Raw genomic sequence first — 27,638 nt, forward strand, 5'->3', positions numbered from 1 at the left:
GCGCATAGATAACAAGTCACGCGAGATTCAGGAGGCATGACCTATAGTCCGGCATCCGATGTGGTTGTGCGGGTGGCAGAGCAGAGGAGAGAGTGAGTGTGCGGGCATAAAAAATACACAGCAGAAGCTGCCAGTTCCTGGCATAAAGTGCAGGCATAAAAATTGCAACAGAATCTGCTATCTGTACCCAGCCAGGCATTTATTGACTGACTTTTTTTTCTCCACTCCATCTGCCAAATCAAGCTATCCCTGTGCAGTTTTCAACTTTTTCCTTCTAACGCAGATTTCCAATAAACTACATCTTTTACTGCCAATATTGATCCCAAAATGTCCAGGAAAAGAAAAGTTGACGGTGAAGGCAGACAATTTAATGACAAATGGGAAAATGAATACATGTTTGTGCTTAGAGAGGGCAAACCAGTGTGTATATTGTGTTATGAGACAGTGTCGGTGATGAAAGAGTACAATATACGTCGTCATTTTGACACCAAACATAATGTTAAGTATGGCAAATATACTTTGGAAGAAAAGCATAAAATTGTTAAAGAACTAAAAGGCAAACTACAATCACAGCAGCAAATGTTTACAAAGGCTACAGCGAAAAATGATGCTGCAGTGAAAGCAAGCTTTATAGTGGCTGAAGAAATTGCCCGTACTTCAAGGTGTTTTTCAGAGGGTGCCTTTTTGAAGCAATGCATGCTAAAAGTGTGTGAGCAAGTATGCCCAGACCAGATACAGAGTTTTCAAAATGTCAGTTTGTCAAGAAACTCCATTGCAGATAGAGTTCAAGAACTCTCAGGAAATCTATCATCACAGCTGGCCGAACAGGCATGTAGTTATCTCGCTTTTTCACTTGCTATCGATGAAAGCACAGACAACACTGATACAGCGCAGCTGTCCATCTTTATACATGCTATGAAGACCGACCTCTCTGTCACTGAGGAACTTTTGGATGTAGCTGCCATGCATGGGACGACGACTGGTAGAGATATATTTGAGGCTGTGGAGAAATCTATAAATAATTTTAAATTACCTGGGAAAAGTTGGTGGGGCTAACTACCGATGGCGCACCTTCAATGTGCGGAGAAAAGAAAGGCTTGGTTGGACTAATGAAGGAAAGAATGCAAAAAAGTCACTGCCACACACCCTTGATTACTTATCATTGCATTATCCACCAAGAGGCTATGTGTGGAAAAGTTCTGGACATGAATGACATAATGACCACAGTCATTAAAACTATTAACTTTATACGGGCACGTGGCCTGAATCATCGCCAGTTCCAGCAGTTTTTACAGGAGGTGGGTGCAGACTGCAGAGCATGGAGACGTGCCATACCACACAGAAGTAAGATGGCTGAGCAAGAGCGCAGTCCTCAAAAGATTTTTTGAGCTCAGAGAACAAATTGCTCTTTTCATGGAAAGTAAAGGAAAGCCCTTGCCTGAACTGTCGGATCCCGCCTGGCTATGTGATTTTGCTATGATGTGTGACATATGCGAGCATCTCGCCCAACTGAATCTGAAGCTGCAGGGACGCAAACAAGTCATCACGAAGATGTCTGACATGATCACAGCATTCCAGCGTAAACTTCAACTATGGAAGTCCCAACTGGAACAGGACAATCTTGCCCACTTTCCCGTTTGTTTGAGTATCTCAACCACTATTTCTGGTACTTTTCCTTGCAGTCGGCTGGCTACCAAAGTTAGCCATTTACTAAGTGAATTTGAGCGGCGCTTCTCTGACTTTAGAACACAGCACTCAGGCTTTGACATCTTTGCCAATCCTTTTACAGTTGATGTCAACAATGTGCCCCATCACCTTCAGATGGAGATAATCGAGCTTCAGTCTGACAGTGGCCTGAAATCAAGGTTTCAGGATGTTGAAATTGAGGACTTCTACCCTCTACTGCCCCCTGACTCAATGCCAGAGCTCCGACTTCATGCTGCCCGTATTCTATCCATGTTCGGGAGCACCTATCTTTGTGAACAGATGTTTTCAATAATGAATCTGAACAAAAACAAGCACAGATCACGCATTACCGATGACAACCTCCATGCTGTTTTGCGGGTTGCTACAGCCCAAGAAATAAAACCGAACATTGACTCATTGATCCGGGGAAAACGGTGTCAGACATCTAGCCAGAAAACAAAAGAATGAGCCTTTTAGGTACATTCCAATATTACTGTTTTGCTTGATACCAATATTACTGTTTTGCTTGATAGCATGTGAGTTGGTTAACAGCACTGTTAAGGAAAAGATTGTTCCACTCATTTTAAATTCACATTTCTGGTTAACATTGTCAGTTTATGACTGTTCAGTAAACCATTCAGCCGCGATTTAGGCTGGATTTTAGATTTTGGCCCCTTCTCTGATTGAGTTCGACACCCCTAGTCTAGGGCTTGAACACAACTGTGGCTCAGCAAAGGTTACTTACTCCACAAAAAGAGTGAATAAATACACTGCAAATTCATGGTGGGGGTGACTTGTCTGTAAGTTTGCAAAGTCGACCTGCTGCTATGTCAGCTCACATGGAATCTTAAGTACAGAATGAGGAAGAGGGTGTAGGAATTCAGCAGGGCTTCTGACTGGGACAGAAGGATCTGATAGTATATCACTTTTGGTATATTGTCACTTTGTGGGTTTTTTTTTTTTTTTTTTTTTTTTACTATATTTTATAGATTTTTCACAGAGAGGAAGAGAGAGGGATAGAGAGCTAGAAACACCGATGAGAGAGAATCATCGATCAGCTGTCTCCTGCACACCCCACACTGGGGATGTGCCTGCAACCAAGGCACATGCCCCTGACCAGAATCGAACCCGGGACCCTTCAGTCCGCAGGCCGACGCTCTATCCACTGAGCCAAACCAGTTTTGGCGGTATATTGTCACTTTGAATGGTGATGCTTGTTTATTCCAGCTCTGGAAGAAGGTCAGCATATTATTATGATTATACTAGAAGCCCAGCGTGCAAAATCGCGCGTGGTAGCCCGCTGCTGCTTGCAGCCTCGCCCACTCGCCACCCGCCTTGCTGCGAGATCGGAGCCTGTGGACCACAGGGGAGGGACCGAGAGGTGCTCAATGCACCTCATGGTGACCAGTCATTTGGTCATCCTGGTCGTCATGGACACTGGCTTTTTATATATAGAGAGATAAATGGCCTACCTGGCAAATTCAGAGCTGACATAATTATCTGGTGGTATATTTTATTGTAATATTTTTTATTTCTTCTCAAAATGGCATTTATCCCTCACTATAAAAACAGTGCCTATGACTTATAGACAATTTGGAGAATACAAAGAAGTATAAAGAAAAAAGTAAAATCAACCACAATCTCACAAAGTGACTACATGTTTTTCTATACATCTTTATAGTCTTCTGGAAAGGCATGTACACTTTTTATAAAATTAAAATCATACTACATATAATTAAAATCATTTTATACCTATTTCTATACAATAATAATTTTGCATCATAATTATTTCATTTATTCAAATAATTTTCAACATCCATGTAAAGTATCTAGCATGGTGGTCTCACAATTCTTTGACTTCCAGTCTCCTATAATCAATACCTCTCCACACACTTTAGCTCTCCACTCCTCAACTTTCTGTCACCTGAACTATTCTACCTTTGAAATCGAAAACTTTCTCCAGTCTCTGATTATAACCTCTATTAGCCCCGCTAAGTCAACCCAAATAAATACAAACTATAAAAGTAAAAACTGTATTTCCAGCGAACCAGCTTCCCCTCAACTTTTTATCCGGATTGCCTACACTGCTTCCACTGTTCCATACTGTCCATATCAGGCACTGTGCTAAGAATGAGTATGCACATAGGACCAAGTCCTCAATGAGTGGGGGAGCATGAGTGTCTCTGAACCAGTAAATGCAATAGGTGTCCCAGACTCTGTTAGATGTTTGTTCAGAGTTTAGGTGGGGCACAAGGAAAGGACAAGTCCCTTCCATCTGAGGGAGAGATGTTTGTGGAATGCACAAAGCCCAGGGTAGCTGGGATGAGGGTCTCCAAGGGGACATTAGAAGAGGAGGGTAAAAGATAAGTGCCTTCCTCTTTTCTCTCCTTGGAACACCTACAGAGCCTAGAGCTCCTAAAATATTTTTTTCTCCTTTCCCAGCTCTCCTTATGCCTCAAAATCATAGCCAATTTTTCCTAAACCTTCTTGCTATCTGGATAGAGGAAAGGGTATGTGGACAAAATAAGCTATAACTTATTTTACTTTTCCCAAATTTAAGTCTGATTTTCTGCTTCCTCTAACATAGCAAAGGACAGTTAAATGTTTGTAGGTTTCTGTGTTTTCCCTTAGGAAGGCAGTATTTGGTAAATATTATTTTATTTGATGCTCAACAACTGCCAGTTAAGAAACATAACAACAGTAACGACAACAACAAAAAAGCAGTTGGTGGGAAGTTTAGGAAGAGAAGGCAGCAAACTAGTAATAACAGAATGTATTTTGAAGCAATCTGAACCTATGATCTGCGAAAAGGTTGGTAATGATACTTGCTAAAAACTAAAAAAAAAAAAAAAAAAAAAAAAAAATCACATTTATAAACAGCGTGTAAAGGAAACTTCACCCGGAGAAACACAGCCATTTATGTTCTTCCTTTTTTAAAAAAAAAAAACTTGATTACTTAATCATTAAGTTAGACAAGTTATTGGTATTGTCTCTGCCTCTGCTTATTTTCTCCTTATTTAATTCTGTCGTTTAGTAAGTTTTAAAATCTTAACTCTAAAATGCTACTCAATAAATATACAACACAGTATATTTACAGTAAATATACAACACGGTAAATATACAACACAGTAAATATACAACACAGTATATTTCCCACTCTCCATTCCTGCTGTCATTGTCTAAGTTTATACACTTTCTACTACTTGCTTGACTTTTAAAGTCTCTTAGTTTTCTTTTTCCAGTCTTGCCCTCTCTGATTTGTTCTCAATTTTGCTACCAGAATGATCTTTTATGAATTCTGTCAGTGTAACATTTATTGATATTCTAAGTGGCAGGATGAATTAGTCCCAGTTCCTGCCCTTGATGAGCTTATGGTGAACCTCATCTCTTCCTTCTGATTCTGAATCTAATCCCCATTTTCTGCTCTGCTTCAGTTGCTACCTCCTTCCACGAAAAGCCAGTCACTGATGAATGTGGGAATGAGAGCTGATATGTCTTCTCCAGGTTTAATTTTAGCCGATGATCTAAAGCATGTAGTTTGACACGTGGTGTAGAATGTGGACAAAGTGCTGTGCAATTGGACATGGAGTCAAGAACTGCCCTCTCCCAGCTCTCCCTGCTGACCTGTGTTTCGAAATTTAAGCTGAGTAGAACCTGCCTATGCCTGGTGACCCTTATAAAAGTCAAAAACTTATTTAGAAACTTATGATACTGCCTGTGTCGTGTCCAAGACATTTATTTACGCATAGACATCATAAATATAGCTTGCAGTACGGGTGAAATGGATCTGTGGTGAAAAAACCTAGAATCTAATTCTGGTTCTGCTGTTTACTACTTGTGTAACCCTTAGGCAAGCCACTCAATAACTCTGTGTCCCTTTGTCCTCATCTGTAAAATGGGTGTCATGATATAAGTGCTCAAGAATTGTTGTGGGGATTTAGGAGAAAGTAGAGGTGATGATGCTTAGCACAATCCTTGGAACTTAGATACGTTTCAATGGAACACATAATTCAGATCAAACAGTAATTACTGAGCACCTTCTGTGTGCCAGGGCCTGGGATAGTTTCTAAGGTTATAAAGATGAGCAAAACTTGGTTCCTGCTCTTAAGAAGCTAATGGAAGAGTAGTCATTAACCCATGTAAATCTTTTAACTCAATCTGAATCATGATGTTTCAAGATCCAATACTCTGTTTATCCCAAAAGACACCAGCAACAGGAGGCTTTCTGCCGAATAATGTTTCTAGACATAACGTTTCTGTGAGAAGTATGTAGTGTGTTCCGGGGAGGCTATGCAGCATAATGAAAACACAGGCATGTGTTTATATGGACTCATGGTTAATACTATTAGGTACCTGGGCAAATAAATGGAAAGATATCCTGTGTGAATGAATTAGAAGAACTGGTATTGTTAAAAATGACCATACTACCTAAAGCCATCTACAGATTCAATGCAATCCCTATCAAGGGATTTGTTTTTATAGGAAAGAAGAAATAATCCTTAAATTTCTTTGGAACCACAAAAGACCTGGATACACAAAGCATTAATGAAAAATAAGAACAAACACTTCCTGATTCCAAGCTATATTACAAAGCTATAGTAATGAAAACAGTATGGTATTGGCATAGAAACAGAAACATAGACCAATAGGACATAACTGAAAGCCCAGACATAAACCTGTGTGTGTGTGTGTGTGTGTGTGTGTGTGTGTATGTACAGTCAACTAATATTCGATGAAGGAGCCAAAAATACTCACTAGAGAAAAGATAGTCTCTTCAATAAATGGCCCTGGGAATACTGGATCTTCACATGGAAAAAAAATGAAACAACACTACTATCTTTACTCACAAAAATAACTAGAAATGGATTAAATACTTTGAAGCTATAAAACTTTTAGATGAAAACATAAAGAAAAAGCTTCACATTGGTCTTGGCAATGATAAAAGCAAAAATAAAAATGTGTGACTATATCAAACTTAATGGTGGTCAGAAGGTAAAAACTTCTAGTTATAAGATAAAAAAAAAGTTTTGAGGAGGTAATATAGAGGATAGTGACAATAGTTAGCAATTGTAGATTTGAAAGTTGCTAATCAAATAGACCTTAAAACTTCTCATCACAAGAAAAAAATTGTGAGGTGAGGTGATGATATTAACTAAAAACTTTAATGTGGTAATAATTTCATCATTACATTGCACACCATAAATTTATATAATGTGATATGGCAATTATACCTCAATAACTGGGGGAAAAGATATCTAACAGATCAAGCATGAAAAACTTTAATTTACTTTAGATCTTTACCTAATTGATTAGTTAGCAAGTAGGTTCTCTGTTTAGCTCACTCAGTGATATACTTTTCCCTAGCACTTCTATTATCAGCAAAGAGAAGAGATTCACAAAACAGTAATAAACAAAATACTTTTTAAGTTCAAAATAAAATAAAGTAAAATACAAAGAAAACCTCTCCCTTGACCTCACTGCCACTTACAGCTAATGCTCCACTTCCCAGTTTCCTTTTTAGCTCTTTCCTTTGGAATTTGCATTAAATTAAATCTCAATTTAAATGTTGTTTTCTGAGGGGCCCTGCCCTGACCACCCAACATAAAGTAGCCACTCATTGATTTCCTATTACATATATTGAAGTTCTCTGTAAGGCCTTTGTCAGTATCAGATATTTTCCTTGTTTACTGTTTAGTGCACATGTGTCAAACACAAGGCCCGTGGGCCAAATCCAGCCCGCCAGGCCTTGCAATGTGGCCCGCACCGCGCTGTCATCACTGCACTCCGCTGTCAGTTTATGACATTGTCAGTTTATGACTGTTCAGTAAACCATTCGGCCCACAATTTAGGCTGGATTTTAGATTTTGGCCCCTTCTCTGACTGAGTTCGACACCCCTAGTTTAGTGGTTGCTTTCAATCACCAAATTGAAGCTCTTAGAAAGCAAGGAACCTGTCTGACCCCTTCACTGTTTAATTCTCAGAATGCCTAACAGTGCCTGGATATACCCTGTTTCCCCGAAAATAAGACAGTGTCTTATATTAATTTTTTTCTCCCAAAGTTGCGCTAGGTCTTATTTTCAGGGAATGTCTTATCTTTCCATGTGCTAGGTCTTATTTTCGGAGGATGTCTTATTTTCGGGGAAACACGGTAGATATCAACCCTACATGAAGTCTCTACTGAGTCGTCAAAGCATAAACACAGCAAATATTATATAAATGAATGAATTTGCGTAATGAATGCAAAAAAAACCCCAAAAAACCCGAAAGGCCAGATGTGTACTCTTTTGGAAATGTAAGGTATCATGATGGCTAGTAAAATGAATTCTTGTAATCAATCATCTTCATAGCTATACTCATGGTTGCGTTGGTCACATCCCAGGCACCCAGTTCCACACACAATGGGCGACCAAAGAAGGCGAGTGTGAGGATGATAGTCCCTCCCGTGGGGGGCGAGAGTTGGCAAGTCCAGGTGAAGCAGCAGCCGCTAGCTCCGCCCCTTCAAGGCCCCGCCCCGGACACGCCCCCTTTCCACCCGAAGCCCCACCCCCGACCCATGAATGCCTTATAGGCGAGTGACGTCAGGCCGTTTGTTGTCATTGGCGGCTCCCAAGATGGCGTCCATCATGGAGGGGCCGCTGAGCAAATGGACTAACGTGATGAAGGGCTGGCAGTACCGTTGGTTCGTGCTGGACTACAACGCGGGGCTGCTCTCCTACTACACGGTGAGGCCCCGCGGGCCGGGGCTCCGCGCTCCCCGGGCGTCGCCGTCCCGGGGTTGAGGGGGCCCGGGCTTTTTCGGTAGCGGGTTTGAGGTTGCTAGGCTAGGCTAGGGGGTGCCGCCGTACGCGAGGGTTCCCTCGGAGAGGAGGGCTTTCCGTCCGGAGAGCCAATGAGGGTGAAGGAGACGCGGGTGCAGCCAATGAACAGGCAGCGGCTGTCTGATTTAGGGGTTGGGGGCTAGCGGCGTTCGTTTTTTTTGTTTTTTGTTTTTTTTTTTCGTGAGGGGTTAAGCGTTGTGGGGGTCCCCGGGGCGGTGGTTGGGCCGTGAGGGTGCTGGTGGTCATGGCGGGTAGGGCCCGGAGGCGCGGTGTGTGCGGTCTGCCCACGTTGTCAGGGACTGGACCCTGTGCCCCCGGGCCCTTAGGCGGCCGCGCCCCTTAGCTTCCCTCCCGGGAGTGAGGCGCGCCGCTGGGCCAGGTCCATAGTGACCCGCCCTCGGGCAGCACCCCGGGCTCCGAAGTCCCTCCCCGTCGTCGGCCGCTGGGTTTCCGTGGGAGGCGAGAGGAGCCTTTGCCGTAACTTTTGAGAGCAGAGGGTTTCCTACACAGCAGTCTCTTGTTAGCGAAGAGAATGGATGGTACGGCGTCTCCGGAAAGTTGTCTTCCAGGGAGGGCTGGCTGGCTGGCTGGGTTCGCGGCTTGTCTTGTCGTTTAAACACGAATCAGTGGCCGTGGTACAAGTCCATGAATGGCTGTGAATCTTATGTTCTGACTGTCTCCCTCCACCCCCATCGCATTAGAAATAGAAGGTGGGTGGTATTAAATGGTGTCTTGTTAGGAATAGCTGATGATAGGGAGGAAAGCACTTGGGACAGAAAAAGGAATGCCCTGAAGGCTTTAGAAAAATAAGACAAAGGACAAAAAAAAAAATACTTCATTTAAGAAATATTTATTGAGCTCGCTCCCACTATATGTTATTGCTTTAGGTTAGGTATATGTGAGTGGGTGTGCACGCTGGGGTGCTTGTGAGCAAGAATCAATAGAGTTCAAGACATTCGCCATTTCTCTGGACTTCGTATTCTAGTCTAGTGGTTCCCTTACTTCATTTTACTAACAATGACTCTTCAAGGAAGGTATTTATTATCCCCAATTTATTTCCTCATTTTACAGTTTTGGAATCTGAGCATTCAGGCTTTTAAGTTGTTTGCTCAAGACCTAAGAGCTAGCAGGAAGTGGTGTAACCAGGATTCCAAATTCCTAGCTTTCTGACTTTTTCCACTAAACTTCACTTTCACTACAGGAAGGAGAAAAGTGCAAGCTGTGAGTTACTAAGGCACGCCTGTAGGAGTAAACTTTCAACATCCTTCAAATATGAACTTCCTTTCTCTGTATATTTTTTAAAGGGGGAAGAAAGGCCAAACCTGAGTGAGAGTTGAACATATTGTTCAAGGTTATAGATAGTCACATAGGAGAGGTAACTAAACATTATATTCTGAAAACTGGGATTATGAAATCCCATGACTCAGGTAACTGATGAGTAATATTGAGTTTCAGTAGATCTGATAATCAGAAAATCCCATGGAACCTTCCCAGCTTATTCAAGGTAGAGTAATTCCAATGACTGGCACTATGGGATTCAGTTACTCTACAAATGCCAAATCTGTGTGAGTCTGCATGTGGGGCCATCCTAGAGAGGCCTCAAATGGGTTTTGGGGAGCTCCTACCTGTTTTTCTTCCTTTAGTGTAGTCTTTTTCTGCCTCCTTGCCCTTTTTGCTTCTGAATACCTTGACAGATTTCTCTTTGTCTTACTGGCTAATACAGATTTTTCATAGACCCCTCCCCTATTCCCACCCAAACACTTAGCTTCCCTTCTGAAACTAGATTCTATAAAATACTATCCTCACCAGCAGAAGGAGGTATCATATTTCTCACTAATGGCTATTTAGAAGGTTGTTTGTGTGTGTGTGTGTGTGTGTGTGTTAAAACATTTGCTTGCAGAGAAAAAGCAGAGAAATATATAAATTAAAATCATCTTGTGAAAATAAGACAATACCCAACCCCTGATTATAGGAGATCCAATATAAAGATGGGAAAAAGATAGGTATTCACTTAAAGAGAAAGTAGGCGACCCAGTGAATGTTGACAGTGAGTTCTGTACACTTGAACATTGTTTCAGTATATTAGGATCCTGAAAGATTTGAAGGTACATCTTGGTTTGCATGTGACTGATAACTTGGAGCTACATCTTCCAGGAAGAGTATCAGAATTGTTGCACTGCCTTTAAGCAGAGCAGTAAATAGCAAGTCACTCTATTCTTTGTTTCAAAAATTCCTTGGATTTTGGCCTGGCTCTGGTTGTAGATCTGTTCTAGGTTGACTATGAAAACCTTTAAACTAGATTGGTCTTGCCGAAACAGGTTTTCTCAGTGGTAGAGCGTCGGTCTGAGGACTGAAAGGTCCCAGGTTCGATTCCGGTCAAGGGCATGTACATTGGTTGCAGGCACGTCCCCAGTAGGGGGTGTGCAAGAGGCAGCTGGTCGATGTTTCTCTCTCATCAGTGTTTCTAGTTCTCTATCTCTTCCCCTTCCTCTCTGTAAAAAATCAATAAAATATATTAAAAAAATACACACAACTAGATTGGTCTTGCTTTAGAGTTAGCCTTTATGAAAATTGATATTGGGATAATCTCAGGGTTGGGTTAGGACAGTGGTCGGCAAACTGCAGCTCTCGAGCCTCGGTTTGCCGCTCTGTTGACTAATGAGTTTGCCGACCACTGCCTTAGGGAAAATCACTTAAAAAACATTTTAATAACATATTAATGTCTTTAACCTGAAGTCAAAACTTCTGGGTAAGGGTAATGCCTTATGCAGTGGTCGGCAAACTCATTAGTCAACAGAGCAGCAAACCTCGGCTCGAGAGCCGCAGTTTGCTGACCACTGGTTAGGGTCACTAAAACTGCTGTGAACTGAGTAGATTCTCCTAAGCTTACCTTAGCCTGGGCCTTATTCTCTGGGCCTGCACCTTGACCTAAACACAAACATATCCAAAAATTTTGAAAAAGAGCTTAAGATATTATTACTCTGCCCAGTAGAGGAACAGAGAAACCGATTTCCTCCTTTAGGGAAGTAGATTTAGGTACTCTTTTCAGCTCTGGCTCAGTCTCTTAATTAATACAAACAATATGATGTAATCCATTCAGGAAATATTTATTTGGGGCCGACTTTATAATAGGCATTGTACTTTATATGCTGGAGTTGCAAGCATGAAGGAGAGAGAGTCCCTTCTGTCTAGGAATTCACAATCTAGCAGAGCAGACAACTCCACATAATTTCAAAACAGTATGATAAATTCTATAATATAAATAAGACTATATTGCTGTGGGAACTTGTCCATCTTGACGCTTGGGCTGTGGGTAGGCAGTTGTGAGATGAGTCGGCTCATGGCTGGCCAGTGCAGCGTGGTGGTGGGAGCTTTTTCAACCTCTGAGGCAGCACTAAGGATGTCCAACTAATGGCTTAGATGTTAGTCAGACATGCCCTAAGGGCTCCTGGGCTGCCAGCTTAGGCCCAATCCCCTGAGAAGCAGGCCTAAGCTGTCAGTTGGACATCCCCCTAGGGGTCCCAGACTGTGAAAGGGTGCAGGCTGGGCTGAAGACCCCTCCCCCCCGCCAAGTGCATGAATTTTTGTTCACCGGGTCTCTAGTTTATCCTATATAATAAAGAGGTAATATGCAAATTGACTCTCACACCCTCATGTCACAAGATGGCCACTCCATATCATCATAAGATGGCCAAAACAAGATGGCCAACCCCCATGTCATCACAAGATAGCTGCCCCAACATCATCACAAGATGGCCACCACAAGATGGCCACCCCACATTGTCACAAGATGGCTGGCAGGGAAGGGCAGTAGGGGGCAACCAGGATTGCAGGAAAGGGCAGTAAGGGGTGACCAGGCCAGCAGGGTAGCAGATAGATGTCAAGCCAGCAGGGGAGCAGTTAGGGGTGATCAGGCTGGCAGACAGAAGCGGTTAGGGGGCAATCAGTACCTTTATTCCCCAATGGATTATTTTAAAGCAGATCCCAGACACCATATCATTTCATTTGCAATATTTTAGTATTTATTACTAAAAACTAAGGTCTCTTTTAAAAAATGTTGTTACAATGCTACTATTATAACTAAATATTAATAATATTGTCAAATATCCAGTCAATGTCCAATTTTCTTGATTGTCTCAAACATCTCTTCCCTCACCAGTTGGTTTATTTGAGTCAGGTTTTCAAACAAGATCCACATATAAATTGTATCTCTTTTAATATGTGTTCTCCTTCCCTCTTTTTTTCTTTGCCATTTATTTGTTGAAGAAACCACTATTTATTTTGTAGAATTGTCCACATTCCAGATTTTGTTGGTAACATCTTTGTGGTATATTTAAACATGTTCCTTTGTTCTCTATTTCCTAGAGCTAGAAGCTTAATCAAATTCAGTTTGTTTTTTTGGGGGAAAGAATACTTTATATTGTGGAACATAATTATATTAAGTGGCACATTATGGTCTGGTTGTTGTCTCTCTGATTTTAAAATTGGTGTATGGGTTCAGATGAAATTTATATTCTTTGAATACTGTCATTGCAGAGAAATGATCATGAGAGCACTATTTGTAGGCCTTAGTGATTAATTGGATGTGAGTGAAAGGGTAGGAAGAGTGTGATGAAATCCAGATTTTAGGTTTTACCTCAATGAATGCCAATAGGGGAGATAGGAAGGACAGGTTGGGGGAGAAAGGTGTTGGCTTTGAGTGATGTTGAAATTGATGAAAGGATGTCATATGGTCTGGAATTTAGGAAAATATCTGTGTTATAGACAATACTAGCTTTACATACACAGAGTTGAGTGTGAGAATAATAGAGCCTTTAGACAGGATGCTGAGATACATAATTGGATTAGTTATCTGTTGCTTAGGTGGGTCTGCCCCAGGGTCTTTCATGACATTGAAGTCAAAATATATTAGCTATGGTTGCAGTCATCTGAAAGGCTTGATTGGAGCTGGAGGCTCTGCTTCAAAGATGACTCACTTTTAGAGCTGTTCCCAGAAAGCCTCAGTTCATTGCTGGCTGTTGGAAGTTGGCCTTAGTTCCTCACTAGATAGCCTTTCCATTGAGTGTCGTCATGACAAGGCCTTGGCTTCACCCAGAGGGAGCAGAGCAATCCAAGTCAGAGAAAGGAGGAAGTCACAGCACCTTTTATGACCTAGTCTAGAATATCACTTCACCTTATTCTGTTCATTAGAAATGAATCATTAAGTTCAGCTCAGGCTCTTGGGAAGGGGAATTTTAAGCATGGGAGGTGAATTAGGCTCTATTTTGTGAAAGGAGTGTCAAAGAATTTGTGGACAGATTTCAGATCACATTTAAGAGGTTGACAAAGAAAAAAGCCTGCATAGAAGAGTGAAAAGGGACAACCAGAGATAAAAGAAAAAAGAAAAGAAAAAGAAACAAAAAAACAGAAGAATGTAGCAATCAAGTGGGAATAGTGAGTTGCCTTAAATACTGTTAAGAGGATTGACTAGATAAAAGTCTCAAAGATATTCATTGGATTGGTCAGTTTGAACATCATTGATGCCCTTAGTGCAGTGGTTCTCAACCTTTTTAATGCCGTGACCCTTTAATACAGTTCCTCATGTTGTGGTGACCCCCAACCATAGAATTATTTTCGTTGATACTTCATAACTCTAATTTTGCTACTGTTATAAATCGTAATGTAAATATCTGTGTTTTCCGATAGTCTTGGCCTCTATAGCAGTGGTTCTCAACCTGTGGGTTGCCTAAGACTATTGGAAAACACAGATATTTACATTACGATTCATAACAGTAGCAAAATTAGTTATGAAGTAGCAACGAAAATAATTTTATGTTTGGGGGTCACCACAACATGAGGAATTGTATTAAAAGGTCGCGGCATTAAAAAGGTAGAGAGCCACTGTCTTAGTGAGACAGTTTTTATGGAGCAGTAGGTGTGGAAGGCAGATTGGAGTAGTTTGAAGAGTAAATAAGGGGAAATAAGAAGTAGCGAAATTCAAGAGAAGGCATTTGTGCAATAGGCAGAGAGGGATATGGAACTGAGGAAAAGGGCTTCTAACATAGGAATATGCTTAAATGTTGGAGGGAAGGGAAGCAAGGTCTGAGTTAAAAATGAAGGTAGAGTCAGGATTTAAGGAATGTAGTAAAGATTACCATCAGTGGCCTTAGGAACTGGAAACAGGTGTAACTAGAGAAAAGTTAAAGGTTAATCAAGTTGATATGAGGGACTAGTTGAGATTACAAAATATGGTTTGTTTAGGCATTATCCATAAATGTTTAACTCTCTTGATTTTTATTGTTTTTGGAACATTTTTGGAGAGAAAGGTAGAAACAGTGAATTAATAAGTTACCAGGACTACTCCATGTATTCTTCATAAAAGGAATCATTGCAATTACATACTGAAAAACTCATAATGACTTTGTATTTTAGAACCACTAGTAGTCAAAACTCGTGGTGTGTGTTTTTGTTAATCCTCACGCAGGACATTTTTCCATTGATTTTATCTTTTTAGAGAGAGGGGAAGGGAGGGGAAGAGACACAGAGAAACATCGATGTGTGAGAGAGAGAGAGACATTGGTTGGTTGTCTCCTGCATGTGCCCCAACCAGGTCTGGGGATCAAGCCTGCAAATGAGTTGCATGTCCTTGAGTGGAATTGAACCCAGAACCCTTCGGTCCAAGGGCCGATGCTCTATCCTAGTGGTTGACAAACTCATTAGTCAACAGAGTCAAATATCAACAGTACAACGATTGAAATTTCTTTTGAGAGCCAAAAACCAACTTTTGCACATGGGCCACAAAGTTTCAATCGCACTATACATGCATGCTCGCATGTGATATTTTGTGGAAGAGCCACACTCAAGGGCCAAAGAGCCACATGTGGCTTGTGGCAATTTGCCGACTACTGCTCATCCAGTGAGCTAGGGCGCAAAAGACATTTAAGTGTTATTTGGCAGTCCTTAGCAATGTCTACAAGATGACCAAAAATCTGCCATCTAATTTTTGCATTTTAGGTTTTTGAAGAGCTTAAGTATATGTATTTCTCTTGCAAAGATGTCAAAGAGGTAGTCTCTGATTCTCCTAGAAAGATATCAACACCACTTTCATCAAACAATTAAAAGGAAATTTATACTTTTCTAAATAAACTGTTCATGAATATGTCAAATGTGATTCTTATTAAGTTGACTTTATACATATTAACAGTCTAAACATAATAAAGCAACTTTAGAATTATAAAAAGAATAAAAGAAAAATTGTATCTAATCCAAATGCCCCAAAAAGAAAACAAAAACCTCCTAAAATGATAAGTAGTACCAATGGGAAGAAGTATGTTGAAATTTTTTATCTTTTGTTTTCCTTCAATACTCTATTCAAACTTGATTTTTCCCTCTTCTAATATTTTTGAGCTTTGCTTATATAAATCTTTTGAGCATTTAATCATTTTACTTACATCTGTTATAATTAATTAGCCATATCTCTTGTACAATCTTTATCTGTACAGCAAGCTTGTGAACTCTTTGATGGCAGTACTGAGCATTATAATCTTCAAACCCTACAAGAGGCACATTGTTCTCATAGTGAATGGAAGAATGTCCAAGGTCCTTTAAATAAGGCTTAGAGATGAGAGGCAGAAGGCTGTTTTGGAGTTGTTGCTTACACAGCCTTGTAAGTTGTGCAGAATAAATTAGTAGCAAATATGTACATTTTCTGATTCATGTAAAACTTGATTGAGTTTATGTTAGCAATAGTGGCTTTTATTTAAAGCCTGTCGAACATATCGCCAGTATGCGATCATTTGCTTAGTGTGCTAATCAGTCAAGCAGTTCTCTTGTTAGCAGATTTGTTGATGGTAATGATTTGTGGAAGGACAGAAAGTAGAATGGGTCTTAAATATGGTACTCCTATATTTGGCAATTGTCATAGGATTAGATTTTCAAATAGTTACATAATCCCAATCAAAGCTAGTGATTTCGGTTAAGAATTGAATGTCTTTTACCACTTATAGAGAAAAACAAATGACCAGCCCTGTCAATTGTACTTTATTGTAAAGAATTATCTTCTTAGACTAGTTTGAGCTTTCTTAAAAAAATGGTAATTTATTTTCTTTTTTTGGCAGAAGTTAAGTTTGCATGGTACATGGAATCATATAAATGGATTCATATACAAGGAAAGTGTTTTGAGGTATTCATAATTAATTTTTCCCCATTCACATGCCAATGTTAAGATTATTATGAAAGTTGATTTTCTGTTTCCTGGAGTTTTGTTCACATTAAGCCTTCATACTAAGATTTTGTTTCTTGGATTCTATTTTAGCCTTACTGTTATGGCACAGGCAGGTAATTAAAATATTGGGTGAATATTTGCTTTGTCACTCTGGCACCTTTTTTCTACAAACTCTCAACCTTCTTCTTTCCTCCATCACTCATAGAAGATGCCATGCTTCATAGAGATAGTAGAGTCCATTTGGTGGGAGCACCCTTGTTCCCCCACCTATATACCAACTTTCCTGCCTCCTCTTGCCTGCATCCTTCCCCATCATAGTGGAAGAGGTAATCCTTGCATGTTCTGGATTCCATCTGCTCACAAATTTTTTGAGGACTTCAGTGTATAGATTTTCTCCTCTATCTTCTTTCTCCCCTCTTTCTTATGTATCTCTAACATGTTCCTTTTTAAAAAAAGAAATATTTTTATTGATTTCTTACAGAGAGGAAGGGAGAGGGAGAGAGAATTAGAAACATCAATGAGAGAAACATCTATCAGCTGCCTCCTACACACCCCCTACTGGGGATAATGCCCACAACCAAGGTACATGCCCTTGACCAGAATTGAACCTGGGACCCTTCAGTCCATAGGCCAATGCTCTATCCACTGAGCCAAACTGGTTAGGGCTAACTTGTTCTTTTTTATGTATGGGCTTTTGTTGTTTAAGAATATTTATTTTGTAATAGAATAGCTAAACTTAGTTCTAACAATTTCATAAAAAAACTTTTAGTAAATTTTGTGTCGCCTATTGCTTTTTGTTATTTTTTAAACAACAGTTTTATTGAGATAGAATTCACATACCAGCCTTAGCCAGTTTGGCTCAGTGGATAGAGCTTTGACATGGAGACCAAAAGATCTTGGGTTCGATTTTGGTCAAGGGCACAAACCTTTGTTGTAGGCTCCTCCTCCCAGGGCAGGCCCCAATTGGGGCTTGTGCAGGAGACAACAATTCAATGTGTTTCTCTCAGGTCAATGTTTCTGTCTCTTCCTTTCTCTTCCACTCTCCCTAAAAAAAAAATCAATGAAAAAAATATCCTCAGACAAGGTTTAACAACAAAAAAAGAATTCACATACCATCCATTTGAAGTATAAAAATCGATATTTTTTAGTATGCAACCATCTTCACAATCAATTAACAATCACCCTTAACTGTAGGCAACCACTAATGTACTTTCAGTTTCTATAGATTTGTCTATTTAAAAAAATAAATTTTTATTTTTAGAGAGGCAGGAAGGGAGAGGGAGAGAGAAAGGGAAATATCGATGTGAGAGAGAACATCGATTGGTTGCCTTCCCTTGTTGCTTTGATCAGGGATTGAACCTGCAACTTGGGTATGAGCCTTGACCTGGAATTGAACCCACAATCTTTTGTACAGGATGATGTTCCAGCCAGCTGAGCTGTCAGGTCAGATAAGACTCTGGCTTGATTTTTTTTTTTTTCCTTAGAAATCTTTAAAAATTCTTAAAAATTGATTTCAGAGAGGAAGGAAAAGGGAGAGATAGAAACATCAATAATGTGAGAGAATCGGCTTGCCTCCTGCATGCTCCACACTGGGGATCAAGCCCACAATCTGGGCATGTGCCCTGACTGGGAATTGAACTATGCAAGACCTCTTGGTTCATAGGCTGATGCTCAATTTCTGAGCCACACCAGCTGGGCCTAAGTGGAGAGTATTTTGATCTGTTCTTAATTTAACCCTTTGCACTCCGCTGTCTCCTCTCAGGGGACATCGGAATTCTAGCATATCACTCGGATGTCCCCTCTCAGGGGACATTGCAGTTTATTACGGGGAATTGAGTTATTTCAACGCACGTTTCCGCCGCAAAGTAGCGTCGAGTAGCTGGTAGCCAATGTCCAGAACGGTTCGGAGTGCAAAGGGTTAAGTTACTTTGAAATATATGTAGCCTTCCCTTCAGATGACGTGTTTTATGTGGCACTCTGAAGTTCATCTCAAGTAATTGAATATAGCCAATGAGTGTGACAATTAAGAGACCTACTAGAGGACTATTTTAATTCTTTCATGTAAAGCAAGTATGTCAAACTCAAAGGCTAACATGGGCCAAATATGTGGGCTGCAAAAAAACAAACCTTTCATTTTCATAGAAACATAGGTTTATTTCTTTTTTTATTTTTTATTTTTTATTTTTTTTAAATATATTTTATTGATTTTTTACAGAGAGGAAGGGAGAGAGATAGAGAGCTAGAAACGTCAATGAGAGAGAAACATTGACCAGCTGCCTCTTGCACACCCCCTACTGGGGATGTGCCCACAACCAAGTTATATGCCCTTGGGGAATCGAACCTGGGACCCTTCAGTCCACAGGCCGACGCTCTATCCACTGAGCCAAACTGGTTTTGGCAGAAACATAGGTTTATTTTGATAGAGACATGCTGAATACAAAAGGCTGAAGTAAATGAGTAATCGTTAACATAAAATAATAGAACACTTAAATAAAAATTAATATTTTTCTTGAATATTAACTTACCAGACATTGAATAACTGCACAAATTATTCAGAGTAATGCAAATAAACCTATTTTTCTTGTTATCCGAAAGCGAAATATTTCCTGTTGCACACACCAAACAAGTCAGTCCAAGATTAACGAATCATTTCCTGCTTTTCCTTCTGCCTTGAACTTCCCTTGAGATTCTTCACTTGGCTGGCTCCTCTAATTCAAATCTCAGCTCAGATATCAACTCCTCATAGTCCTTTAAAGTCATCTAAGTTAAGGTGGAACCCCTCTCCCCCACAACTTTCTGATCACCACCCTACTTAATTTTTTTTAACACAATCACCAGTTGATATTGTCAATTTGGTTTGCTTAGGAGAAGTATCTATTCAAATCCTGGTCCATTTTTAAATAGGATTATTTGTCTTTATTTCTGAGTTGTAAGAAATTTTTATATATTCTGGATACAATCCCTTACTAGATACATGACTGAAACTAATTTCTTCCTTTCCACAGTTTATCTTTCACTTTCCTGATAGTATCCTTTAAAGCATAAATGTTTTTAAGCGTGATAATGTTTATTTTATTTACAGTTGGCCCTTGAACAACATGGGAGGTTAAGGGTGCCAAGCTCCCTGGGTCAAAATCCCCATATGACTTAAATTGGCCTTTTACATATGCAGATTCCTGAGGATCGAAATACAGTTCACCTTTGAATAGTAGGTTTGGGTGTTTAAGTGGACTCACATTTTAAACTTTTGCTGTTCAAGGGCAACTATATTTTTTTCTTTTGTTTGCTTGTGCTTTTGGCATCATAATTAAGAAACTATTGCCTAATTCAAGATCACAAAGATTTATAACTGTTTTTTTTCTAAGTGTTTAATAGTTTTAGCTTATTAGTAGTTTAATGGATTTATATGATACTAGAGGCCTGGTGCATGAATTTGTGCATGAATGGTGTCCCTCTGTGTGGCCTACAGGGATTGGGCAGAAACCCACAGCCCAGTGACACCTGCAGCTCCTACGTGCCACTCCCACTCATCCTGGCCCCACTGTGCCTGCTGCAGGCTTGCGCCCAATCAGTCCTGATCGAGAGAAGCTCGCACTGCCACAGCAGTGCTCGCCAGCCATGAGCTCTGCATCTGGCGCCCTCCCAAAGGGAGTGGCTTGAGGGATTGGGCTCAAATCTGCTCTCTGACATCCCTTGGGGGGTCCCAGATTGCAGGGACAGGGTACAGGACAGGCTGAGGGACCCCACAAGTGCACTATCAGGCTGAGGAGGAACCATGGGAGAGCTCCAGGGCATGTCTGGTCCATCTCACTCAGCCCTGATTGGCTGATTAGGGCCAGGAAGGGTCTGCAGGAGGGCTACAGGACATATCCAGCCCATCTCGCCCAGTCCCAATTGGCTGGACCCCAGCAGCAAGCTAATCAACTGGTTGGAGCATCTGCACCCTGGTGTTCAGTGCATGTCATAGTGACTGGTCAACCAATTGACTGTTTGCCTCCTGGTGGTCAGGGCATGTCATAGAGGCTGGTCGACCAGTTGACTGTCTGCCCCCTGGTGGTCAGGGCCCATCATAGGGAATGGTTGAACAGCCTTAGCATATCATTAGCATATTATGCTTTGATTGGTTGGTTGGTTGTTCTGCTGTTGGTCTATTTGCATATTACCCTTTTATTATATAGGATAGGGTAGGGGCCCAACTTCATTCTTTTCTTTTTTTTTTTTTTTTTAATATATTTTATTGATTTTTCACAGAGAGGAAGAGAGAGGGATAGAGAGTTAGAAACATCCATGAGAGAGAATCATCGATCAGCTGCCTCTTGCACACCCTCCACCAGGGATTGCCCACAACCAAGGTACATGCCCTTGCCCGGAATCGAACCCGGGACCTTTCAGTCCACAGGCTGACGCTCTATCGACTGAGCCAAACCGGTCCCAGCGCAACTTCATTCTTTTAATATGGGTTTAATCAGTTGTATCAGTATGCTTTGTTGGAAAGACTATTTTAAGGATCTTGGTATTCTTGTTAAAATCAATTGACCAAAAACTCCATGAGTTTATTTCTAGACTTCTAATTCTATTCTATTGATTTAATTTGGCAATTTTTTAACTCTTTTCATCTCATGACACACACAAACTAATAACTAAAATTTTGCAGCACACCAAAAATTATATTTTTTGCTGATCTGACAAAAAATAGATATGCCTCTCATTCACTCACACTGGATGGCTATTGTGTTGGCAATTGCCATTTTTTATTGACAGTCTAAGGGAAAAAGGTCAGCACACCAGTTGAAAATTACTGGTTTATGCCTTGAATGCATATATGCATAACCCATATGCATAACCCATGGACACAAATAATAGGATGCTGAAGGCTTGAGGTGGGGGAGGTGGGATGGGAATGTGAGAGGGTCAATGGAGGGAAGAAGGGGTATATGTAATACTTTCAACAATAAATAATTATTAAAAAAAATCACAGGTCTATGTTCATAGATTATACTATAGTCAATGAGAAGGATAAGACAGACCTTTATACACAGGCCTGCAAATATCCCCCAATAAATATTGTATTATTTTTTCCAGCTTTATTGAGATACTAAAGGCCTGGTGCACAAAATATGTGCATTGGGGTGGGGGTGGGGGGTCCCGGGGGCGTCCCCTCAGCCCAGCCTGCACCTTCTCCAATCTGGGACTCCTCAGGGGATGTCCGACTGCCAGTCTAGACTGGCAGTCAGACATCCCTCTCACAATCTTCGACCTCTGGCTCCTATTCGCTCACCTGTCTGTCTGCCTGCCTGGTCGCCCCTAACTGCTCCCTCTGACAGCCTAATCGCCCCCAACTGACCCCCCTGCTGGCCTGGTCACTCCCAAATGCACCCACCCGTCAGCCTGGTTGCCCCTCACGGCCCCTTTCCCCCCACCCCACCGGCCTGGTTGCCTCACACAGCCTGCTGTTCAGTCGTTTGGTCCTCCCTCACTAACCCCTCTGCTGGCCTGGTTGCCCCACACAGCCTGCTTGTTCATGCTTTTGGTCATCCTTCACTACCCTCCTGCCAGCCTGGTCGCCCCATGCAGCCTGCTATTTAGTCATTTGGCCATCCCTCGGGGTGGCCTTGGACAGCTGAAGGGCTGAAGGGACTGGGGGACTCCGGAGACAGGTGCACAGAGTGGCTGGTCCCTCCTTGGGGAGGGCCTGGCCGTGATGTGTGCCTGCCACCCCAGTGGGGCTGTGGGGACTGGGGGCTGCCATCTTGTGGCTGTGGACACCACCATCTTTGAGGGCGTGACAGTTAATTAGCATATTTCCTCTTTATTAGATAGGATAAGTGACATGTAACATTGTGTAAGTTTAAGGTATCAATGCAATGATTTGATACATACTCGTATATTATAAAATGATTACCACAGCAAGGTTAGTTAACACATCCATTACCTCACATAGTTACCGTGTGTGTGTGTGTGTGTGTGTGTGTGTGTGTGTGTGTGTTAAGAACTTTCAAGATTTACTCCTTTAGCAACATTCCAAGTATAGTATTGTTAACTATAGTCACCATGGCACATTAAACCCATAGAACTTAGTTAACTTATAGCTTGAAGTTTGCCTGTGGCTCAGTACTTTGGATGTAGGCATCTATAGTTTTTGGGAGACATTTCTTTGAAACATTGCTTCGTGATATTGGCTTCTTTTGTTTAAATAGGCGAGTACAGAAAAGTACTGGTTGTTGGGGTATTAAATATTTTAAAACTTTGATTATTTCAGGTTTCATTTTATTTTATTAACACTGCTAGTTGATTTTTAGGACTATTTTCTGCTTGTTACTATAGGACTTATTGTGCAGAACATAGTCTTTGGTTGGCTCAGTCTTAAAAGACAAAGGATAAGCAACTTTTTATCATTAAATATTTTTTGAGAACCTAATGTGTTGCAGACACTGTTCTGAAGCATAAGCCAGATACAATTCCTATCTTTACGGAATGTGCAGTCTTAATGGGTGAGTCAGACAAGTTAACTAGTCATTATTGCACAGGGTGGTACAGGCCACAACAGGGGAATGCAGAAGACTTTGGGAGCCCAGGGATGGAATTCAAACCAGACAGAGCTAAGGCACATTACATGATTAGTGACAGTTAGGAAGGCAGAAAATCAGGGCCAAAGATATTCCAAGCTGAGGAAATTTCAGATGAAGAAAATCTCAGTGGCAAAAAATGACCCATTTATGAAATTGCAGAAAGATAAAGCTAAAGTAATATTTCTCAAAATGTGGTCCTCTATCTGCCTGAGTCAGAATCATCTGAGAGTGATTCTTAAACTCCCAGGTGATTCATAGCTTTGCAGGTGATTCTCAAATTCACTAAAATATGGAAAACATTGGTTAGAGTTAAGAGGCATAATGGAAGAATGAAAATTATAGTGTAATACTAGAGGCCCAGTGCACGAACTTGTGCACAGGTAGTGGTCTGGCTGGTCCACCCCGATTTGAGTGGATTGGGGCTAGGCCTGTTGGGAGGAGGAGATGGCAGGAGGTTGGCCGGCAGCCCACCTCTATCGGGGCTGAATCAGGGCCCAGCTGGCAGAGCGGGAGAGGCTGTGGGCAATTGGCCAGTGGACCCCATCCTCAATTGGGGTGAGGAGGGCAGTTGGGGGCCGGGCCAGCAGTGGGGAAGGGCTGTGGGCAGTAGCAACCAGCCTTGCCTCTGATTAGAGTAGGGGGGGCCTACCAGGGGTGGTGGTGGTTGGGGGAGGTGTAGGCCTATCAGGGTGGTGGGGAATGATTGGGGGTGGGACCGACCATGGGGAGGGGTTGTGGCCCTGCCTGGAATATGGAGGGGGCGATCAGGGGCTAGCAGCCAGGGGGAGGGACTATGGGTGGTTGGCTGGCCAGCCCTGCCCCCCTTTGGTGTGGGAGGAGCTGTGAGCTGATGGGATTTGGGACCAATCAGGCATGGGGCTGGCCAAAGGGAGGGGCCACAGGCAGTTGGCTGGCTGGCCCCACTCATAATTGGGGTGAGGGAGAGGGGGTAGGGGCTGAAGGAGGTTGTCAGCCTTCCCCGCCCCCTATTGGGGTAGGGGGGGTCAGGGGTGGGGCCACTTGGGGGGAGGGGCCGTGGGTGGGTTGGCCATCTGCCCCACCCTTAATTGGAGTGGGAGAGGCCAATTGGGAGTGGGGCCAGCTGGTTCGCTGACCGCAGTGGGCATCATAACAACTGGTTGTTTCAGTCGTTACAGTGTCCTAGTCACTGGCTTTTGATATATATATAGAAGATATGCTACATTAAAGGTATCCATAAAATTCTATAATTAAGTTTATTTGCATAGATTGTAAAACAATTTCATTTTAAACCTGCTAATTTCTATCTCTAAGTGATTTGGGGGGAAGAGGGAAGGGGAAAACAGTGATGTTACTATAAATTTTCCCTAGATGATTCTAAAAACAATGAGTTAAACTTTTATTCATTGAATGTTTTTGTTTTTCTTTTAGTCCAAGGACAAAATGATGAGAGGCTCTCGCCGAGGATGTGTTAGACTCAGAGTGAGTATTTATTCATTTTTATGAAAACCAATTTTGACAGAAAGAAAAATGTTTTGACAGAATCATGGCAGTCTAAATTTAGTTTAGCTTTGTTAGGCAAGCAACTGAGGCTCAGAGAGAAAAAATGATTTCTCCAGAGTAACTGCTAGTCAGTACCAGAACCAGGGCTAAACTCCTTTGGCCTATGATTTATTATTGTATCCATGACTTAATGTAGCTATTGAATTTTTTGTTTTACCTCTGTTTTATAATCAAGGACGGGTTGGAAAATGAGTAATAGTGTTGGTAGTAGAGCAAACAGTAGAAAAAACTTTGAAAAATTCCTACTTTTTGCTTCTTTGTTTTTTTTGTTCAACATTCATGATAGTTATATAGCAGCAACATCCAGGAGAAATATAATGTGAGCCACGTATATACTTTAAAATTTTTACAGTAGCCACATTTAAAAAGTAGAAACAGTAAAATTAATTTTAATAATATATTTTGCTTAGGCCAAATAAATAATTTCCAGAATATTATTTCAACATGTAATCAGTAAAAAAGTTATTAATGAAATACTTCGCATTAATTTTTAAACTAGAGGCCCGGTGCATGAATTCGTGCATGGGTGGTATCCCTTGGTGATCTAGGCGTATCCTGGGGCCAGCTGGCTTGGGGGGAGGGGCTGCGGGAGGTTGGCGGGCTGGGTGTCCTTCCCCCTTGATCAGGGTTTATCTGGAGGAGGGCAAACCAGGGGGAGGGGCCTTGGGATGTTAGCTGTGGGAGTGCACTGACCACCAGGGGGCAGCTCCTACATTGAGCATCTGTCCCCTGGAGGCCAGCGTGTGTCATAGTGACTGGTATTTGGCCTTTCTGGTCGTTCAGTTGCAGCAGTCGCTTAGGCTTTCATATGTATATATACTAAGTCTTCTAAATCCAGGGTGTCTATATTATGGCACAGATCAGTTCAGCCTAGCTGCCCTTCAGGTTCCCAGTAGCCACCTGTGGCTAGTGGCTACTCTATTAGTCAATGTAGATCTATAGCTTCATGCTGCTTTTAATTGCTTATTCATTTTCCAAATAGCTAAAGGCAAGAAAGAATTCAGAGTTGGGGATACAGTTTCTAGAACTCCATTGTATCTAAAGAAGGACCAGCTCTATCATAATTAGGTGAATCAGCTTCTAGTGGTAACCTTTTTTTTTTTTTTTTTTTTTCCAGGCTTCTGTTGCTTCCTTTCTGCCATTTTTTCTTTGGAAGATGTGACTATATTATTGCCTTTATTGGCCATAGTTAATTGGTAGAAATGAGAAATAACTGAGAAAAAAACTAAATCCTAATGGGTAAATTTTGGCACTGAGATAGGAGTATGGTGAAGTTGCAGGATGGGAATGAGGCTTATTTTGAGCAGATGATGGTATATATGTGAGAGTGTAAAGATTTTTAGAAACTGTTTACAGTTTTATTTCTTTGGTTTTTCTTCTGTCTTCTTGATTTAATTGCTTTTCTAAGCACTTGCTATTGACCTCAGTCACCACTCAGTCTGGAATTAAATGCTTTCTTGTCTTGAGATACACTCAATAGTGAGACTTCGGCAAAGCTGTATTGAGACAGCTCTTCAGTTGAATTAAATCTGGACTTGGGCCACTCTCTCATTGTTACATTTAATGCAGTATTTTTTCCTTTTAAATAGAGCTTAATTAATTATTAACCCCCGTGCCTACCACCCAGGAAAAGAAATACAATTTTGCCAGTTACCCTGGAACCCCCTCGCTGTGCCCCATTCAAATTATAGCACCCTCCCTATCTCCTACAGTCACCACTGTTCTATTCTAGAGTTATGCCTTGGATTTGAATTCCTAAATTCTGTATTTTTATCTTGCTCATTGGAAAAAAAAAACAAAACCACCTAGATATCTTTTGTTTGTAATTTATCTATTGAAGAATCCAGACCCTTTGACCTGTAGGAGTTTTTCATAGTTTAGATTTTACTGATTGCAATTCAGCATGTTCCTTTGTCTCTGCTTTTCTTGTAAATTGGCAGCGGGATCCAGAGACTGGATGGGACCCAGGTTTGATCCATTTGGAAGGCTTTAGGTGGTGGTGTATTCTTTTATCAGGAGGCAAATAATGTCTGGTCTTTGCTCTTTGTTAATATTAGCAGCTATTGATATTCAGCACCTAGATTCATTAACTTATTTGGGAGTTACAAAATTTTATTTTAATTTTTCAAGATAGGATAAAAGCTTAATTATTTAATTTTACTTACCCAATTTTCAAGATAATGAATTGAGTTAAAACAACACTCATTTATATATACAGGGTGGGGCAAAAGTAGGTTTACAGTTGTGAATATGAGGAACATAATTCATTGTTTTCTTGTTGTTGTTAACCCTTAACAAGGACATTTTTTCCATTGATTTTTACAGGGAGTGGAAGGGAGGGAGGGAGAGACAGAGGCAGAGACAGAGACAGAGATAGAGACATTGATGTGAGAGAGACACATTGACTGGTTGCCTCCCACATGTACCTCACCAGGGCAAAGAACAAACTTGCAACCCATGTTTTTGCCCTTGATGGGGAATTGAACCTGAGACCCATTGGTGCGAGGGCCAATGTGAAAAACACTGAACAATACCAGCCAGGGAAGTTTATTCTTGTATTATTATTTTTAAAATATTGTATTATTTTCCATATGAACAACTGTAAACCTACTTTGTCCCATTCTGTATATATACAAAAGAAATGAAAGTAGACTCAAATTGGTCTTTCCACACCCATGTTCATAGAAGCATTACTCACAATAACCTAAAGGTGGAAGCACTCACTGTCCATTTAATGAATGAATGGATAAAATGTAGTATATAGGATGTTATTTAATCTCAAAAAGGAAGAAAATTCTGACACATGGATGTACCTTAAGG

General features: G+C 41.1%; 2 protein-coding genes across 6 annotated transcripts in view; one reads left to right on the forward strand and one right to left on the reverse strand.

Moving 5' to 3' along the window:
• Window positions 1-7,698: 7,698 nt before the first annotated feature.
• CC2D1B (coiled-coil and C2 domain containing 1B) overlaps window positions 7,699-27,638 on the reverse strand; it is a 502,063-nt gene continuing 482,123 nt past the window's right edge. Inside the window, exon 25 of the transcript XR_014794015.1 lies at window positions 7,699-7,814. The gene's annotated coding sequence lies outside the window, so the exon portion shown is untranslated. The remainder of the gene's footprint in view (window positions 7,815-27,638) is intronic.
• The window catches only part of OSBPL9 (oxysterol binding protein like 9), a gene marked incomplete at its 5' end in the record, with an annotated part of 108,616 nt that continues 89,221 nt past the window's right edge, over window positions 8,244-27,638 (forward strand). For 2 of the 5 annotated variants that reach the window (XM_084872897.1, XM_084872899.1), the window contains 2 exons: window positions 8,244-8,408; window positions 24,687-24,737. In XM_084872897.1, the coding sequence (XP_084729023.1) occupies window positions 8,244-8,408; window positions 24,687-24,737 (216 nt within the window). The remainder of the gene's footprint in view (window positions 8,409-24,686; window positions 24,738-27,638) is intronic. The other 3 variants (XM_084872895.1, XM_084872898.1, XM_084872896.1) reach the window with 2 other exon arrangements.

The sequence above is a fragment of the Pipistrellus hanaki genome, assembly GCF_964339955.1.
Source record: "Pipistrellus hanaki genome assembly, chromosome: 2".
In the NCBI taxonomy this organism is placed as follows: Eukaryota; Metazoa; Chordata; class Mammalia; order Chiroptera; family Vespertilionidae; genus Pipistrellus; species Pipistrellus hanaki.